Source organism: Simochromis diagramma, unplaced genomic scaffold, assembly GCF_900408965.1.
Source record: "Simochromis diagramma unplaced genomic scaffold, fSimDia1.1 OVJJ01000657.1, whole genome shotgun sequence".
Taxonomy (NCBI): domain Eukaryota; kingdom Metazoa; phylum Chordata; class Actinopteri; order Cichliformes; family Cichlidae; genus Simochromis; species Simochromis diagramma.
The window spans coordinates 105,245-124,943 of NW_024387147.1; the positions used below are offsets into that span (position 1 = coordinate 105,245).

General features: G+C 37.7%; 2 protein-coding genes across 2 annotated transcripts in view; both read right to left on the reverse strand.

Moving 5' to 3' along the window:
- Window positions 1-19,699, reverse strand: part of LOC120743564 (titin-like) — a 108,100-nt gene that overhangs the window by 33,437 nt on the left and 54,964 nt on the right. The window lies entirely within an intron of this gene.
- Window positions 6,360-16,833, reverse strand: LOC120743565 (Fc receptor-like protein 5). The gene is made up of 19 exons (XM_040047222.1): window positions 16,615-16,833; window positions 16,421-16,456; window positions 15,958-16,224; window positions 15,168-15,437; window positions 14,811-15,077; window positions 14,450-14,722; window positions 14,088-14,363; window positions 11,116-11,394; window positions 10,737-11,012; window positions 10,326-10,631; window positions 9,926-10,210; window positions 8,265-8,507; window positions 7,679-7,786; window positions 7,541-7,556; window positions 7,356-7,453; window positions 7,164-7,208; window positions 7,001-7,060; window positions 6,720-6,782; window positions 6,360-6,481 (listed from the first exon to the last, which is right to left on the reverse strand). Exons 1-19 carry the CDS (start codon window positions 16,649-16,651, stop codon window positions 6,474-6,476), a joined length of 3,213 nt encoding a protein of 1,070 aa, XP_039903156.1. The 5' UTR covers window positions 16,652-16,833; the 3' UTR covers window positions 6,360-6,473.

The window sequence follows — 19,699 nt, forward strand, 5'->3', positions numbered from 1 at the left end:
TTGCAAGGGGAGAGCAAAAAGAGGTTTGGCCCAGCCTTGAGGCCCTGCTGCAGGAACAGTGTAAAGATGCCACCACAAAGGAGCCAACAAAGACAAAGAGCCTCCTCCTCTCTTCATTGTCTTTAGACTCTGATTCAGATAAGCAAGCACTGTGTAACAGGGCCCTGAGCTTCTACAGAGCAGAATCCACCATCAGCGAGACAGACTGCCACTGCATGCTGGTCCAGTCACCATTTTGAAAATGTACTCAAAGTAAATAGAACTTTATTTTTAAGTCTGCCCAGGTTTGGCCAGGGATATTATTTGTGTTTCTCTGTTTTGAATCGAAATGCACTTTAAATGTTTGTTTTTTTTCCCCATAAATTAAAAGAGCTTGAGTTTACAATATTCATGTCCATGTCCATTATTTGATTCTGTCGCCCACTAAAACCATTTCCAATAAAAAGACATTTTATTGGCTTTGGGGAAAATTTTCCTGTGCAATGAAATGTGATTAATCGAGATTAACTAATTACAAAGCCTCTAATTAATTAGATTAATTTTTTAATTGAGTCCCATCCCTAGTTATTACATTAAGTAGTATTATTTATGTATGACAGTGTCTAAGGCAGGACAAACAGGAGCAAAAAAAAAAAAGAGGGGAAGACGTAATAAAAGGACAGATTACGAATAGAAAGAATATAATGTATGTAATACATTACATACATTACATTATTAAATAATTCAATAATGTATCACCAACCTTGCCTTACACTATCATGTGTACTATACTGGCTACTCAGTAGGGATCTCAAAACTGCAATGAAGGTGCAGACAGTAAGGGACACCACCATTGGGGTTTAAATTCCTGGGACTCTCCATTTTTTGATTTTAGAACTGAAGAAGCGTCTCTTCAAGAAACTCCGTAGACACTCAAATATCTCGTAAACAAAACACCTGGGGTTTTACCAGTGTACTATGATTGGTTCCATTTATATTAAGATCTTAAATACATCACATTATATCTGATGTAGAAACAAATCTTTCTTAGATAAACTAAACCAGCTCCACACACTGACTCAGATTAGAGTGAACCATCAAAAAACATATTAATAACAAAACATGAGAGTCCTCTGATCACATGACCTGAAATGGTACAAATGACTGATGCTCTGTTCTTCTTACTAAAACATGTTTATGGATCAGTATGAATCAAACAATAGGAGTCAGTGATGTACTCACAGAATAGGCCCAGCTCACAGAGCAAAGTGGCTCCCATCCTCACATCCAGCAGTGACACGTCTGAAAACTTCTACAACTTTCTGTAAAGAGAGAGAGTGAAGCAGCAGCACAGCAGATACCAAAGAGCTGTGAAGGAAACAAAGAGTTTTCTGCTTCTTTCCTTTTACACAGAAATAACAACTTCTGACCTCAGCAAGGTGGGGTTTCTTGGAAAATCTACCAAATAGTTACATAAAAACTGGAAGAACACACGTTTGTAGTAGAATCCTAGGATTCAAATGAACAAAAAAAGGGAAATAAAGATCCCTATAAAGATTGTTTGTTTCCATCATGATTGCTGCCACATATAAAACACCAGGACAGGAACACATAATGTACCACACACAACCATAAATTCTTATGGTTGTTGTACAACCTACAAAAACTTATGTAGGTTACATCATAGGCTTTACGAAGATTCACCAGAGAAATCTAAATCAGCCATTATTCACAGTGTCTACCATAAGGCAAAGTAAATGCACACATACCATATAAAGACTGAATGCACTGTATGCTGACATGTGAAATTCACTTTGTCATAAACCATTACTAGCATCACACAAGTGTCTCATCTTTGCCTGCTAGCTTTGTTTGGTAGAAGCTTTATCACCAAAAAATAATTACCCTCACAAGCGTTTGCTGTTGGGTCATTGAGGTAACTCTACATTTGAAGTCTAAAAAAATACATATATTAGATGGGTTCAAACTGACATAGAGACATGACATAACTGCAGAGATAAAAAATATTAGCAAGCAAGACAACATACTTTTATTTCCCTCTTGTCATCGATGTGATCAACCAGTAGGCCACCTCTGCTACTTCGCAGTCACTCTAATCACCAGCACACAAAATCATTACCAAACACAGAAGCTGTTGGTAGTCCTGCACTTTTTAATGCAAGAGTTAAAACTATAACTAAAAATACTTCCCTTTTAATTTTAAGCTGAGCTTCATTGATGTAAAGTCTCCCACAAACATGAACTCTTTTATAGTTCAGTTGTGGTTTTTCATAAATTCATCCACAGGAAATGAGTCAGCTGAAGCAAAACAGAAATTGAGTCCTTAACCAGAAGTGAACACGAGGTGAATTCCTGCCCACTCTCTCAGCTTATCTCTGTGCCCATAAAAGTAGCTGTAACTGTTGTAATCCTAAAGATTTTTTGATTTGTTTTGTTTTGTTTTTTAGCACTTAGTAACCACTGGGCCACCAGTTCAAAAGGTTCAAAGGGAAATGCTGCTGAAATAAAAAAAAAAAATGAACAGGAAGCTGTTCAAACGACAGGACATAATTATTTAGTTATAAAGCGCACTGAAGCACAGTGAGCTACAAATACAGAACACTTTTATTGAAATCCAAAACCCATTTGATTAAAATACCATACGTCTCTTCTATAAACTGTTTGCACTGAGAACAATTGGAATAAATTCAGATTTTACAGCTGTTTTGCTGACCACATACAAGACTGTCAGTCTGATATTTGCAGAGCAGAGCTGCAAACACAGCTGCTGTACAAATACTATATTTGTTCTTCTTGTGATTTTCTGACTCACATCTCTTTATACATATTTAACTGCTGCTCAACAAAGTGACAGAGATGTAAATGTGTCAAGCTAGACTTATTAGTTAGTTTGTCCCCACATCACTATGTACCCACATTTTAAATGTTTTATTGTACACTTCATGGGATGGACAGATGAAAAGGAAGAAGAAAAAGTATAAGAAAGGATAGAGACACATTAGAGAACCCAGCTTTGCTGTGTGGCCCCCAGTTAATCTTGTTAATTTCTTAGAAAAGAAATAAGTACTAAGATTCCAAATTATTTACTGCCATTCATGAACAGGAAAAATATGTTTTTAGTTGTTAGATGTTATGCCTGACTAATTTCTGACCTTTCAAAGATGGTTAGCATGCCCAAGTGTCCACAAAATATAATGAACAGAAACGGTGACATAGGGCAGCCCTGGCGGGGTCCAACACCCAATGGAAACAAGTCTGACTTATTGCTGGTTATGCAGGCAAAGCTTTTGCAATGGGTGTATAAGGATCGAATGGTTCATAGCAACGGGCCAGGCACCCAATACTCCCAAAGCACCTCCCACATAACACACTGAGGAACACGGTCGAATGCCTTCTCCAAGTCCACAAAATACATGTAGACTGGTTGGCTAGGCTTGATAGGGTAAAGAGCTGGTCCGCTGTTCCGCGACCGGGATGAAAAGTGCATTGATGTGTTAGTGGGACTAAGGAAGTCCTCGAAGTATTACATCCACCGCCCAACAATAATCTCAGTTAAAGTCATCAGCGCTCCACCTGCACTGTGTGCCTACCACACCCGAGTTTTGCTTCAGCCAAGCTGTGTTCCACTTGGTCTGTCCATATCTATCATCTGCCTCTGATGTTCCACAGGCTTGAGGGTATAGAGTATGTATGGGGAGTGTGTGTGTACTGTGTTCATTTCTGTGTGTCTCCATGTGTGTGCGAGTATTTGCATATGCGTGCATGTCATTCTCAGTGTCCGAGGCTGGGTGCTTTTAGTTTCTTTTTATTTTGTTTTCCTGTGGACGCTTTCAGATGGTTTTAATTACTTGTGTCACAAACTAAATTATATCTTAATGTTAGTTGTTTTGGGGACTTAATGACCTTAATCAGATCTGTGTCTTTTTACACAGCTGATATAAAGCTGTGCATAATCTGTGTCAAAATTTACCACATCACCATCTTGTGCTTTTACATTGAGTTTCAATAATTCCTGGCAATGCTTCTCTTGGCTTAACTGCCACAGCAAAATCTAAAACATACAGCTCTGCTATCACTTTTAACATAAATGAAGACAGAAAACTAAACAGCAGTGGTGTTTGTAGGGTTACTGAAGTTGGGCTATGTAGTGGCTAGCGACACAGCTATGTTAGCATAATATAAACAGTGAAAATGGAGGGTGAACGCTAACATTTTTCCATTCGATGAAAGTTAACGTGATGGTTCCCGAAGGTTAGGGACAAATGCAATCGCATGGCAGGATGCTATAAACGGACAAAACTTCAGTCAGGAGAACAACTGAGATAATCCATCCACATTACAAGGTTACTCATTCATATACTGCTGCATGGGCTGGGCTGCAGTTACATCGTAAGGTTTTAAAAACTCAGCTTTAAAATGTATAGCTGTAATGAAAACCGAGAGAGGTCGACAATGATCAATGATCAAATAGAACAAGATACAAAACATTAAAACATGTTAAAAACACATAGCCTTAATAAATGCAGATTAGTTTTGACCTGGAAGCAGGGTTCATACGTCATCACTTAAAGACCGGATATCCCACCTGTTGTGAATGTTTTAATGCAGTACAGTTCTTCTTCTTATTATTACTTTTCACATCCTGTTTATGACAGTTAAAATAAACATATTCATATAACAAATACATTTGTCTCATGTAAACTGTATATGGTGTTAAATAGGCCTATACTACTGTGCTTTAATGTTGGTCATAAGGGTGGTACTTCAAGAGCCATATATTTTATGAGGGTGTACTCAGTGTGAAAAGTTTGAGAACCACTGGTCTAATATAAAATATTTGCCAAATCAAACACATGCATCATAAATAATGTGATTTCCATGTTACATAGGTTGGGGCCTCCTCTGGTGCTGCAAGACAACAAGGTGCCAGTAGAAACTGTGCTACTGTTTTCCATAGACAAAGGAAGGGGAGAGAGAGGTGGTGTGTTGAGGACAGCAAGAGAGGAAAGACAAGAGTTTGGAGAAGAAAGTAGGAACTTTAAATGGAACTCTGACTTTTAAAGGAAGACAGCAAGGAGATATGATGGAGGAAGGTAGATATGTTGTACCCCAAGAGGACCACCTGTGTGAGTCAACACACAGCCGAGCACCTGGCTTGAGAAAATACTTCACATCTTGTGTCGTAATCTAATGACTCAAATCAAACACAACGTATAAATATAAGCTCAAGTACTTAAGTCACCAAGACTGAAACCAAACATGGTTGGAAATACAGAAATTTTTAAAATGTTACTGTGATAAAGCGACTAGTGCAAGAAATGGAGCTTCCTACAACAACATTTAAGTAATTTAATATTTTTTATTTTAGTAGAAACGCGATTACAATAATGAGAAAATGGGATACAGTTCAATGTGAAAAACTACTTAATACACTTTATACTTATATACAATATTTTCATCATAAAAACACTTCTACAAAATTCAAACTTCCTCATGTTTATATGTTTCGTATATATTTACACACAGAATTACTCATCATGATACTCATGAGCATGTTTATACTGGTGATCATGTGACATGGTCACCAGTACAATTATGATTCTTAGGAGCTTAGTATTGTTAGAGTTGGAAGTGTCTTGGTAATTTCCCTTTAGTTTGATATCAAACTCTGAATTATACTGTAAACATTTATACAATTACAATAATAATTATTACAATAACAATTAATTTATTAATTGATCATTTACAAATAAATAGTCGTGCAGTCTTGCAAACCTTCCCTATCAATCTCGCTGCTGTTCATATGTCACAAATCCCCCCTGCCCACTCTTTACCCACCCTTGCTGCACTCTCCTTGGGGCTCTCAGTTGAACTTATCCACCTTCACTTCCTCTACTCCTTGCAGCTTCACTGTTAAACTGTCTCTTATCCATACACATGTGTTCTGTCTTGCTTCTACTGAATTTCATTCCTCTTCTCTCCGGTGCATGCGTCCTCCTCTCCAGCCTCTCTTCCACCTACTCCCTACTCTCACTACACATCACAATGTTTTCTGCAAACACCATAATCCACAGACTCCTGCATGACCTCATCTGTCATCTTGTCCATCACTACTGCAAACAAGAAGGGGCTCAGAGCTGATTCCTGATGTAATCTCACCCCCAGCTTGAACTGCTAAGATACAACCACACACCTGACTGCTGTCTCACTGTCCTCATACATGTCCTGCACCACCTTCACATACTCTTCTGCTACTCCTGACATCCTCACGCAGTACCCCACACGCTTGGCACCATATCCTTTCTCTAGATCCACAAAGACACAGTGAAGCTCCCTCTGACCTTCCTTATACTTCTTTCTCAGCATGAAGCCATATGCTGCCATATCACTGACATAATATTTTTTTTATGTTTTTGTTTGTTTTTTCATGTTGCTGTTGACCTTCTCTTGTTTTATTGATGCCATGCCTCCCTTTAGGGACCTTCAAATGTAAATAAATAAAATGAAATAAATGAAAACAGAATAAAGTAAAACTACCTAAAGAACAGGTTTAATGATACTGAAGGCGTGTTTTTAAAAGGGCTACAAATGAGTTTCTTATTATTATTAGGACATCTAATTAAAGCTTCCTTGAAGTTAACACACATGTAGCCCAACACACATATGTGATGCATATTTCATCCCTGAAACTAAATATTTGGTACATTTAATATTTGTACCTGTAGCTGAGTTTGGATCTACATTATGGTAGTCAGAAGTTTCCTCTGGATCATCACGCTTTCCTGTATATTAACATGGAAAATATATGTGGGTATCATGACTCTGAAGGGCCTTTAAAATTTAAATGGTACAGTATACAAATGATATTTTATTCACTGAAACTTAAATGTTACATATATTTACAGGTATGATTTCAGAAGTGCACATGCTTTTGGCTACATGATACATTTGTAATTATAATTGAAAATCTGTTTTGTATTTTCATATTTTTTGTACTCACTCCTCTGTTCGACACTTCTGAGCTGAAGAGAGATATTTCTGTAGTCATCTGTCCGTCCACCTAAAATGAGGACAACTGCACTATTTTACATTTTTATTTCTCAGTAAAAATAAGATTTAAATATCATCTTTAATAATAAAAAAAGACATATCTTATACTGTACCAGTGTTTTCAGAAGGTCTACATGACTCATAGACGTTCATGTCACCTTTGGGTCAGTGAGAATCAAGACAATGACAAAATAATCACTCTGTGTGCAAAAAACTTGCAGCTATATTATAACTGTGAATATAAAGATGAGTATAGAAAGGTTCAGCTGTAAATGCTCTTATTTTGTAACAGGTGTGTGGCTGACCGTGAAAAAGGGAGGAATATATTTGCTGCTGATTTTCATCCTGGCTCATAGTTTGAACTGTAGCAGCAGCCTGACTGGTTTCCTGAGACTGGGCTGGTCTGAGGTTTTAAACAGGTTCAAGTTACAATGAACGTGTTACATAGTGTTTGTTTACTGGAGACAAGACAAGAAAGTGTTTTACCAACCTGATACAAAGTGCACCTATGGAGAAGACAGTAATAATCATATTAAATGGGTGAGTATTACAAATAAACATAATAATTGTCCATACCATGGCAGTGTCTGGCAGTTAATATATGAAATAAAAAAAATAAATAAATCACCCTTTGATTTTTTGTGCCAACAACAGAGCAGCAGGGACAGCAGGAGAATCAGTGAGATACCACTAACCAGCCCCGTGATTAGAGAGACAGAAAGTGAAGATCTGGATCCTGTAATGATAAAGAATAAAAATTAGCTTAATCTCTAATGATATAACACAATCAATGGGATACATCATGGGCAAAGGACACTTTGAACCTGACAGGCATTTTCTGGCGTGTCTGAAGATTTCTGTAAATGTTTTGTTAAATCAGAAAGTCATCTCTTAAAACTGTGGAGATGAAAAATATTGTGAATGGTTACATAGTAACGACTGGGATGTTAAACAATCAACACTCTATAAAAACGGCTAAACATACAAACTATAAAATACAGTTTTAGTCAAAATAAGGGTTTGCATACTTTACGTGCGCAGGACCATTTTAACCTTCTTTTAACTTTTTAATCTTCTTCATTTTCACACTTCAGTTTTGTAGACTGTCACTACTGGCCGGCTGGTTTTATTTCATGAGCCTTTTGTTTAAATCTTTTGAAACAGAGACAACAGGGTATTTCTTTTCTGTCTACAACTGTATCGTTCACACTTACCTTTTACTGACATCCAACTTTCTGGTGACTCATGCCCTGAATAGTCACACTTGTAGAAACCTTCATCAGACTTTGACACTGCAGGGATATTTAGCTTTTCTCGGTCATCATTTTGAATTAGTTTCCCATTTTTGTAGAATGCAACAGTGGAATTGAAGTTTCCTCTCCTCAACTTGCAGCCAAGAGCAACAGAGTACCCTTCATTGACTGGATGGACAGGGCTCACCAGGATCACATCAGTATCTGTAAAAGCCATTAAAATATCCTTGTTTGGTAAATGAAGACAGTGGCACCAACAGCTCTAATCCTGTTCTTTGTTGTGTTTTATTAGTGTTATTTTTCCTCACACTTTTAACCACAGCATGATCATTTAAGCTATAGCTGGATTTCAGATGCATTTTTGGCTACATCGTCTCATAATTATGAATTCTGTTATGACACAAAGCTATTACCACACCTATAATCATGGGCTCACATTTCTGCTTCATCCTCTGCAGTGTTGGATTTATTTGTAAATAAATAAATAACTCAGAAATGAGCACAATGTGTGCAATGGCTGTACTGTGAATTTAAATCCTGTTGGTGCCACTTAATGGAAAACTAAACTCTTGGTATCGTCATAATTATGTGGAAAATATATTTCAAAAATGTAGATATTGAACCATATAATGAAACATGTCAAACATTGTATAAATGCATGTTCTATTCTGCTGTATACACATTGTAATAAGATGACTTGCAGCAAGGATAGATTTTTTTTCCTCTAATGCAATATAAACTAATGTGGTACATACAGTATTCTGTTGATTGTTTGCACTTCTATGTTGCAGATTAGTCAGTGTTTCAAGGTTACTATGCCATTCAGAAACACAGGCTACAGTTCTAACATTCAAAGAAGAGGCCACGTGGGAACATCATTCAGTGTCTTGTGTTGGCCAAAACTCATTTGAATGAAACCGAAATGAAGCGGAAAATTATTTTCTTGTTCGAATTAATACAAATTTGAAATTCTTTTTAAAATACATAAATGCCACATCCACTGGACTAAAGAAAAGAAGGACCATCCACGCTGTTATTAGGGCTCAGTTCTAAAGTTTGGATCTCTGATGGTTTAAGGTGCTTTAGTGACTATGGAATATGAGTTTTGTGGCTCATCTGAAAAGGCACCATTAATGTTGAAAAGTATATAGAGATTTTAGAGCAAAATATGCTCTCATCCAGATGACTTCTTTCATGAAAGGCCTTGCTTATTTGAAGAGTACAGAAGCTGAACTGGGCTGCCTGGAGTCCCAGTCTTTCACCATTTGAAAACAATTTGTGTATCACAAAATGACAAAGAAGACCCAGGATTGTTGAGCAGCTATAAGCCTCTATCAGAAAACTATGGGATAATATTGCTCTCCCAAAGGTCCAGCAGCTGGTTTCTACAGTCCCCAGATGTTTATAGACTGTTGTTAAAACAAGGGGGGATGCTACACAGTGGTAAATGTGGCCCTCTCCCTTTTTTGTGATGCATTGCTGCCACCACATTCAAAATGACTTATTTCTTGCAATTATACACTTTCTCATTTTAAAAGCTTAAACATAGACACTGTTTTCTTTCTTAATTTATATTTTACACAGCGTCCAAACTCTTTAGAATTAGGGATGTAAAGACCTACAAGGTGCAGTGATGTTGATTCCATTGCTGAACTGTCCTGATTCAGACTCACACCAGGACACAGCATCTTGGTACCAGGGGAACCAGAGACGATCTATGTTGCATGTGGATTCAGTCATTATCCCCCAGTTTCCACATTCCCGGAGTTTTCTCAGATAGCCGTCCTGACTAAATGTCATCACTCTCCACTGAGAAGAGTTTCCAGAACAATTCAGAGATACTGAATCATAAATGAAGTGCTGCACACTGTTAGGACTGACTGTGAGAGAGGCTGCTGAATTTACATCTAGAGGAAAAACAAGAACTGTCATTTTTGTCTTGATAGATTAATAGATTGAAGACTGTGAATGCAATAATAACACTTATTTTTACCTTTTTGAATTAGGAGCAAAAATACTGACCTGCAGACCAGACAAACTTTGGTTGACTGTGATCAGTGTGATACTCTGGGTCTCCTCTTCCAGCTCTGCACACATATCCTGCTGTGTGTGTCTGTCCATGAATGATGTAGGAGTCCTGTGCAGTCCCACTGCCATCAGGTAGCAGCTCATAACTGTAGGATTTATAGTGGAATGTTTTCAGATCAGCAACAGCTTTATACCAGTAGAAGCTCCATCCTGCAGACGGATGTTCAACCTCACAGTTCAGAGTTACTGAGGCTCCAGGACTCAGCCATGATGGAGACACAATGAGGACAGGACGGGGTTCTGTTGGGAAATTATATTTTCAGAGTGAGAACAAGAACCTTAAGGGCAGATCGTCTGTTAATAAATGCAAGCATACAATTCACATTACATTTATAATTCACTCACCATAAACTATCTTTAGTTCAAAGGATGCACTCCACATTGTTGAATTCTGTTGTGCACTTCTCATTCTGCCCTTACACCAGTAGTGCCCATGGTGTGATTCAGAAACAGAGTTAATCTTGTATTCATTTTGGTTTGGAGGTTGATGTGAGCTGCTTGTTGCCCACTCATAATCCCACTCAGTGTCTCCTCCTGGGATCTCACATTTCAAAGTGATTGTCTCTCCTCTATATACCTCAGGCCAGTTTGGATGCAGAGTCACAGCAGGCCTGTTTCTAACTGTTAAACAGATAAAAAAAATAAAAAAATAAAAAAATAACTAATTAAATTACTTTTTAACATCTTCCATTAATTAAATAAAGGGAAATTCACCATGACTCACCAGTTTTTTTAATACTGATCACATCACTGTAGTCTGTGTAGTAAATTTTGTTGCCTCGTCCTCCTCTGCACCAATAGTCTCCTTCCTGTGATACACCGATTTGTCCATCTGAGTGGAGAACAACTTCTGCCATCGTCAGTGGTTCTGAGGTTTTCTTGCCTCTGTACCAGTAGTAACTCCAACCAGCTGTAGATGGTGTCACAGAGCAAGTCAGGGTGACTGTATCACCTTCTAGAAAGACTCTACTGTCAGCACTGATGCTGGCCTTTGGTCTGTTTCCTGTTTAGTTTAGAAAAAAAAGTATAATAAAATTACAGTGAAACAATTACTGCCCCTTTGCTTTAGAGACAATTACAATTTTACAAGCAATTCTTAAACGATACATAGTATATCTTATGTTACGTTCACACTGCAGGTCTTAATGCTCAATTCAGATTTTTTGATCAAATCCGATTTTTTGTCTGCTTGTTCACACTACAAATAAAATGTGACAGCAAACGCGCTCTACTGTGAACCCTCAATGCGGCCCGCATGCGCAAAAGAAGACGTCACACACAACGCGCTCTGTTTAGACCCAGACCAAACAATATTGTTTGACTGATGGCTTTAATATAAAGACTTGTTTCAGACTTTATGTTTCCCAATTTTGCTTTAAGTTATAAAATAATTTTTGTTATTTACATATGGCCTGATAATGATCCTTATTGCTGTTTTAGAAAGGAGTGGTGCTTCAAAGGATAGTTGTAGATTTCTGTCAGAATCTGCAGATTATACAGTACAAATAAAATGTTCACGTTTCTCCAACGTTGTCTTCCCACCAGTTTCACTGACATCTACACGGGATGGCCAGGAGTGTCATCTCGGGCGCTGATAATTGGCGTCTGTCTTGTGTCAGTGACGTAAAAGACGGATTTAATGCGACATGACCGTTCAAACAGCAGTCGCTTTCTAAAACATCAGATATGTATCGGATTCAGTACCACATACGCAAGAAACCCAGGTCGGATTCTAAAATATCGGATTCGTGCTGTTCAAACTGTCATACCATGATTGGATATGGGTCGCATAGGCTCAAAAAAGTCGGATTTGATGCACTTTCGCCTGCAGTGTGAACGTAGCCTTATTCAGTAGCACTAAGCCTGTACCAAGTATGTATGTTTGCATCACATATATGAAATATTAACATTTGCAGTTATATGCTTTTATCAAATTCAGTTTATTTTTGCAGTCATCTGTTGGTAACAAATGCACTGTTATGAAAAAATTAGGACCGCACATTGAATATTCAGGTCTTAATAAGGAATATTCAAATATCAAAGTCTAATTTTGTTATTATTTATTTTGGTAGAAGAAACTAATTTAACAGCAGGTGGTCTAAGGAGCTTGGAAAGAAAAGCGACTGGACTTCTTTAAGTTCCTTGAAGACGTTTCACCTCTCATCCGAGAAGCTTCTTCAGTTCTAAGGTTAAATGGCGAAGAGTCCCAGATTTAAACCCAGTGGGAGTATCCCCCAAGGTTACTAAGTTCTGACCTTAGAACTGAAGGTCAGAACTTCACTTCACATCTCATTGTGTTCACTCTCACTTCACAGGAAATAAATATGAGAGTGCCCCAAGACATTGCACTTTTTAAGAGGTACATATTGCAGATAATTCCCCAAAGTCCTTTTTAATTATATAACTATATTACTTTGATCTCCCAGTATTGTTCAAATTTATATTAAATTAAATTGCATTCAATTCTGACGTTCTCTACCCTTTTCATCGACACTCTCAAAGCAAATATCACATCTGCAATGCTCTTCTAGCCATCATTCCATCCTGCTTGCTCACTAATCATCACCACCCTTCTCAACTTAGCTTCAACAACTGTTTCCCATATTTTCATGTTATGGCTCATCAGTTTCGTCACTGTTGCTACAGCTCTACATTTCACACTTGATCTTGAAAATCTGCACCAATACAGTTCTCCATTCCTCAGGCTTGTGTTAAACAATGTGACTAAAAGGCCCACTGCCCTCTCTTCTGGACATCTCCATACCTCCACTGATGTGACATCAGGACCAGCTGCCTTTGTACTCTTCATCTGCTTATCAGCTGCACTCACTTCCTCCCTACTAATCCTCTGCACTTCCTTACTTTTCCCCTTCCATTCTCTGTCATTTTCTACATTCATGAGTTCTTCAAAGTATTCCTTCAGTCTTCTCCATCTTCTCTGTTATAACTGGAGCTTCGATGGATCTAACCTGTCTATCCGGCTCTACTGAACTTGTCAGTGGAGACTCTTCTTCCAAGGCAAATGAAGATTATGGGAATCTTCGCCCACTAAGCCACCCCACTACAATATGAGGAGAGGATATTTCATCTGACTTTTATTAATGGTAGATCATTAACAAACAAGGCTTTTCTGTTAGATGAATTCTTCACCTCACAGGATTTTATGTTTCCCACAGATGCTTGTCTTAGTGCTGGTGAGTCCAGCCTATTCTTACAACTACCTTCTCTTGTCTGTTTTCAGCTCCCTTTGCACTACTGGCAGAGGTGGGTGTTAGCAACTGTTTTCAAATCCAGTTTCCAATGTCGACATTTATACTGTGCTGTGCACTCTGATCTACCACTAAGATTTTTAAATAGAATTTGCAGAGTTTGTGGGTGAAATAACCCTGAATTATGATCACTTTAAATTGTTGGTGGTTTTAATATTCATGAGTCTAATGTCTTCATCTTGTTGAAAGATTTAACCTCACTTACTCAGTGACTTTATAAACAACAAAAATGCTCATTAAACATGCTATGACCCATTAATGAAGAATAATGATTTCATCATTATTAGTTGTAATGTTTATTATGCCATAAGGTTTTTATAAATAATCAACAATGCACCAATAGATCATTAATGCCTTACACTATGTAGTTATTATATAATGTTACGCTTGTGCCTTATATAGGCATAATAAAATGAAACTTTCTTACCAGAGACTGTCAGTGTGATGACATCACTCCACTCTGTCACAGCATACAGCTCCTGTTTGTTTTTACCCATACACCTGTAGCTTCCACTGCTGATCACAGATGCATTAAGATTTAAGTATGCATTATTTGCCATAACTGTGCTTGAGTCAGGTTTGCTCCACTCATACTCCCACTCAGTGCTTCCACCTAAAGAAATCTGACATCTAACAGTGATCTTCTCGCCACTGAATATCAGAGGCCAGCTGGGCTCCAGGGACACAACTGCTTTGCTGGAAACTGTTTACAAAAACAAAAATCTAATTGGTCCAGTTTTAAATATTTCTGCATCCCATGTTAATCCAAATGAAAACGCTTAAACTCACCTCTTTTTTCAATAGTGATTGGATCACTGTCCTCTGTGAAGAAAACTGGGTTTCCTCTCCCTCCCTTGCAGTAGTAGATACCTCCCTGTGTGACAGTGATCATTTGATCTGGTTCGTCGTTTCTAATCACCTGAATTTCTGAGAAGACTGAGGCATGTCTGAACCAGAAGTATTTCCACTCATTGTAGCTCCCCACAGAGCAGCTGAGTGTTGCATTGCCTCCAGCTGGTATAGTTCTTCTCTCAGCAGTAATTGTGGGTCTGGGTTTGTTTGCTGTTTGTTAGAGTAAAATAGAGATGTTTTTCTATAGCTGGTCAGATGAATAAGAGTAGATAATAAACTCAAAGGTGATTTTACTTACAGACTTTTAGTGTAAACGCATCACTCCAAGCTGTTGAGAAGAACAAGTCTCTTCTACCCTTACACCAATATTGCCCGTTGTAGGAAAATGAAGCACTGCTGATGTTGTATTCACTGTGTGTGGGAGGTGTTTTTGAGCTTGTTGTTCTCCATTCATGCTGCCACTCAGTGTTTTCTCCTCCTTGGATCTCACATTTGATGGTGATCATCTCACCGCTGAATATCTGAGTCCAGTTCTGTTGCAGAGTCACAAAGGCCCTGTTGGACACTTTTCATACCGAAAATGAATTAATACAGAAAAGGTTGGTCATCATAAATCTTTGTCCTTTTATTTCTTACAAAAAGTTATCAAACTCACATGTTTTCTGAATGTGATACACTTTGCTGAGGTTTGTGAAGAAAACTGGGTTTCCTCTTCTTCCTCTGCACTGATAGATGCCTTCGTCTGAGACATTAATGAAGTTCTGCAAAGTGTTCGTATTAATTGCTACTTCACGAGAATCTGGTACTTGTCTGAACCAATCATATGTCCAGCCAGCAGAGCTCTGAACAGAGCAGGTCAGTGTCACCGAGCCCCCCACTGGAATAGTTGTCCTGTCTGCTGTTATAGTCGCCGTGGGTCTGAGTGCTGTTTGATTTAAAATACATTGTTTTTGTTATTAATACATTTTTTTTTCTGGGAAAACCTCAACGTTAACAATTTCTCATAATATGTAGAATAAAAGGCTGAAGTAATTCCTCAAGGCAGCATCTCATGTGACCAGTTCTTCTCACTTCTCTCATAGATCATACTATATATAACATACACTATGCTGTAATGCACTAAAGTTCACACTGCTTCCTAATTTGGTGTCATCTTCACCAGTTTTCACAACGCTCAGCTGAAAGTTACATCTTACTTTATCTATTTACTTCCTGCTACATTTTCAGCCTTAACAGGTCGACTCTGAGTTTGTAACCTAGCACGAAATTTCTGCTTAATGTTACTGTCCACTCCCTGCTGTGCAGAGATCATTACATCAACAAGAATAAAAGAAAAATACTAAACAGAAACTTTGGAATAACATAAACTGAAACTCTGATGCTGGATTTAACACAGCTGTGCTACTGGAGAATGAAAGTCTAATAAATATGATACAGTAGCTTACCTGATATGGACAGAGTCAGGTTATTACTCTGTTTTGTAAAATCTTTCAAGCCATTGTGGCGACCAATACATTGATAATTCCCACTCAGCTCTGCTGTCAAGTAAAGTGAGTAGGAGCTACTTTTAGTTAAGCTGATCATTTCTTGATCATTCCAGTTGAATTTGTAAAGCCAGTCAGTGGCATTTCCCTCTCTCATGTCACAGATGAAGGTTACAGACTCTCCAGCAAATAAATGGGACACGTTTGGTTTAAGGCTCAGCTCAGCATCTAAAATCCAACATGAACATAAACACACAGAAAAAGTTCAGACCAGATTTTGTCTTAATGCAGAGGAAGATTTCTCACTTTACAAGCAATTATTAATGTATTTTTAATATAATTTGCAAAAATGAAGAAAAAACAAGAATGTTATTCACACATCAATCCATAGAAAAATGTAAAAGGAAGAAAGCTGTTCATTTACCTTGAGCGTCTCCACAGCAGAGGGTAATATTCAGCACTGTAACATATCATTCAATCATCAGTGGTCACATGTCGCAAATAAAAGCCTTTTTAATGAATAGAATTTTACCAGTAGTATCAATAGTTGGACAAACATTTAGCACTCAATATAGTTCAGTCTTTATCGGTCAAATAAAGGAAGTTACTTATACTCACAGAATAAGGACAGCACGCTGAGCACAGTGAGCCCCATCCTCACACTGAGCCTGAAAGTCTGTCACTGCTACTGACAACAGAAACACTGAAACAGAAGTGAGAAACAGAGAATGTGAGAAAATAATAATGTTTCACCTGATTATGGGAGTAGAGGCTTTCTGCAACCTCGTTTTATGTGTTCAGCCCTTCACTGCTACTTCTCTTTTATAAGCCCTACATGAGGACACTGATGACAGATCTTATTTTTAACTGTTGACACTTCCTGTTTTACTGTGGACAGTATGCAGAGCTGACATTATATATGATCCCTGCTTCTGAAACTAAATTGTAACTGCTCAGATAATAATGTTTGGGAAAGTGATTTGTCGTAGTGTTTTAAGATTATAAGAGTGTCACCAACGGTTTAATTTAAAAACAAATTCAAAGAAAAAAAATGGAACAACTTATCATTGTTATGTCTTAGACTACTTAAAATCTGGGGTTCAAACGGGAGGTAGCAAATAAATTCAAGCCTGAATGTAGATTTTCTCAGGGGCAGATTGTTAGAACAACAATGCTTTAAAAAAAAAAAAACAGAAAAAAGAAGGAGCCTCAGCTAATGCTTTATGTAGTGGCTTCCTGATGAGATGATGTGGGTGGCAGATTGCTGCAGCTGCATTCAGCCAGAGGCAGGAACCTGTAGTGGGTCCCACCCACAGACAGACACACATGCACAGAAGAGAGAGAGAGATAGGGAGAAAAACTAAACTTGGAGCAGGAAGTTTAGGAGGATTAGGGGACCATGACACTGATGGTTAGCATGTGGTTGATGAGCTCAACTTCTTTTTCGCACCTTGCAATGTGCTGCTAGATCAGGGCTTTGACATCATCTCAGACATTGAGCTTTATACATATGCAAACAAACTTCTTTATATATTTATAATGCATTCCAGAAAGATGTGCAAGTAAACATGCTATACAGTTAAAGATCAACAGGGTTTATAAAAGTATTACAGCATCTGATACTCCTGTGGTTTTGAATAAAAAGTCCGCTGTTGTGTTTTTTTATATATATAAATGAGGAAGTGTAGAGTGAAATGTTAGAAAATAGTTGCTTCATGCAAGACAGTGGAATAAAGGTCTTTGCGTTAAAAAACTACAGCTAAGATACTGAAATATATGAGTTGTTTCACCTACTAGGAAATCGGAATGACAAATGGAACAACATAGTCAGCCATTGCGTGGCAGGTTTGTCAGAGAAACTCATCCCACGACCAGAATTCTCAAACAAAAATACCACATTTTATATTCAAAATTAAATGTCATGCACAGTAGCAGACGAATACAGGTTAGAAAAGTACAGCTGTAACATATGCAGTGTTAACTCTTAAGGACAAAAATACTACATGGCACAGATAAATATTTGTTGCTCAAACATCAAAACTTGACACTTGACATAACAAGACTTAAGCAAGATGAGTGAAAAAGAGGAACAAAATATAACTAGAAGAGAACCCAGATAACTAAAACTAAGTGCAGAGAATATAAATTCAATTAAACTAACTAGTAATAAAATCTTTAAGTTAGCAAATACAAAACTCAAAATGCAACATCAAAAGAATACAATATACCAAAGTCACCCAAGCCTGGAGTTGTACCTCAGTATCTAGTGATTTATTTGTGTGTGACTGCTCCTCACATATATGTTTCTAGTATGTTTGTATTTTAAAATGTTGTTATATTTGAAGCTGAAAGTTATTAACAATTATTTGTTAGCTCCCACTGACAATTTACCCAAAACCATGTGCTTTGATGATAGCACTTTACTGAGGTCGCAAGATTGTTAATCGGAGGTTTTTCCCCCTTCAAAAGCACACTTGGAGCAAAGTTATAACTAGGCTGAATAGACACTTGGTGTACTGTATAATGCTTTCAGGTAGTGATGGCCCGCTTGAAGCTGAAGCTCCGGTGCGTGTGTCAAAAAAATCAACACAGTGCTTCAGAAGCACTGTATCGAAGCGTGATTCGTTTGGCCAGAGTCACGTGATCGGTGACGTCCGAAGCTTCATTTAGAACGTGACTGCTTCGGTATCTGATTCAATGGTTTATAAGGAAGCGAATCATTCACGGGATTTGTGGAGTGTTTTGATGGTGACAGATAGCAAACCACTGATCATTCCACTGAGAGATTTGGAGCCAGCGAGGATTAGAGGGGGTTCTGTTGTGTGGGAGAATTTTGAGTTGATTTGTGTCAATCGGGTGGGTTTTCCAGCTTTGTGTTCTGGCTGTTTGCTTTTGTTTTGTGCGTGTTTATTTTATCTGAAAACGGGAAAAAGGTAAAATGTCAAAAATCTGCTTCCATGATATAAATATCATTAAATAACTTTAGAAAAACTTCCACTTAACTCTTTACATGTAATGTTGTAAAAATATATTTTTTATTGTTTAATTAATCTGAAAATGTTAGTCTGCCAAATGTGCAGCAATTGAATTTATTTATTCTCTTTAGCTGATAGTTGGTGGGGTCCAGGTAGACTCTAAAACTGCATCTCTACCAGTTTCTCTGCACTCCAGCCTCCTCTGGGCCATGTGAAGGGATTTTCCTTAAGGCAGGATAAATGATCTCCACGAAAAGGAACAGGTTCGGCCATCGCACACTAGAACAAATTCTCTTCTTGAATAAACATGAAAAAGGTTACCTTAAATGCATCATGTTTTTAATTTGCAATTTCATAAGCATTTTCCCTTTCCATTTCACAATCAATTCTACCCCCAGGTCAAAAATATGTCTGGGAAAATTTCCCTAATATAATATTATTTATAAATACACCCGTCTAACGATTAATTGCATAAGTGCATGGAGGCAGGACCTCAGAGCAGAAGCATACTCCATAATGTGTTGTACATTATTATATGTATATATTATATGTAACGTGGTATTTTTCAATTATTGTATTTACTAACATCAAGAAGTCACAAGCAAAAGAAGACCACACCATGGTGCATGTTTGAACAAGGAGAGTTTACTGGTCAAAACTATTTATTAAACAAATAAAACACATTTTTTTAACCACCAAAAAATACACGTTCAAAGCAACACAACAGC

Bases quoted from the DNA above. Each gene is read 5' to 3' on its own strand.
- LOC120743565 (XM_040047222.1), bottom strand. From the start codon at position 16,651: ATGGGGCTCACTGTGCTCAGCGTGCTGTCCTTATTCT. The intron at 16,225-16,420 runs GTAAATGAACAG...GTTGGATTTTAG, and splicing joins CTGCTGTGGAGACGCTCAAG to ATGCTGAGCTGAGCCTTAAA. The intron at 6,783-7,000 runs GTGAGTACAAAA...GTTAATATACAG, and splicing joins CAGAAGTGTCGAACAGAGGA to GAAAGCGTGATGATCCAGAG.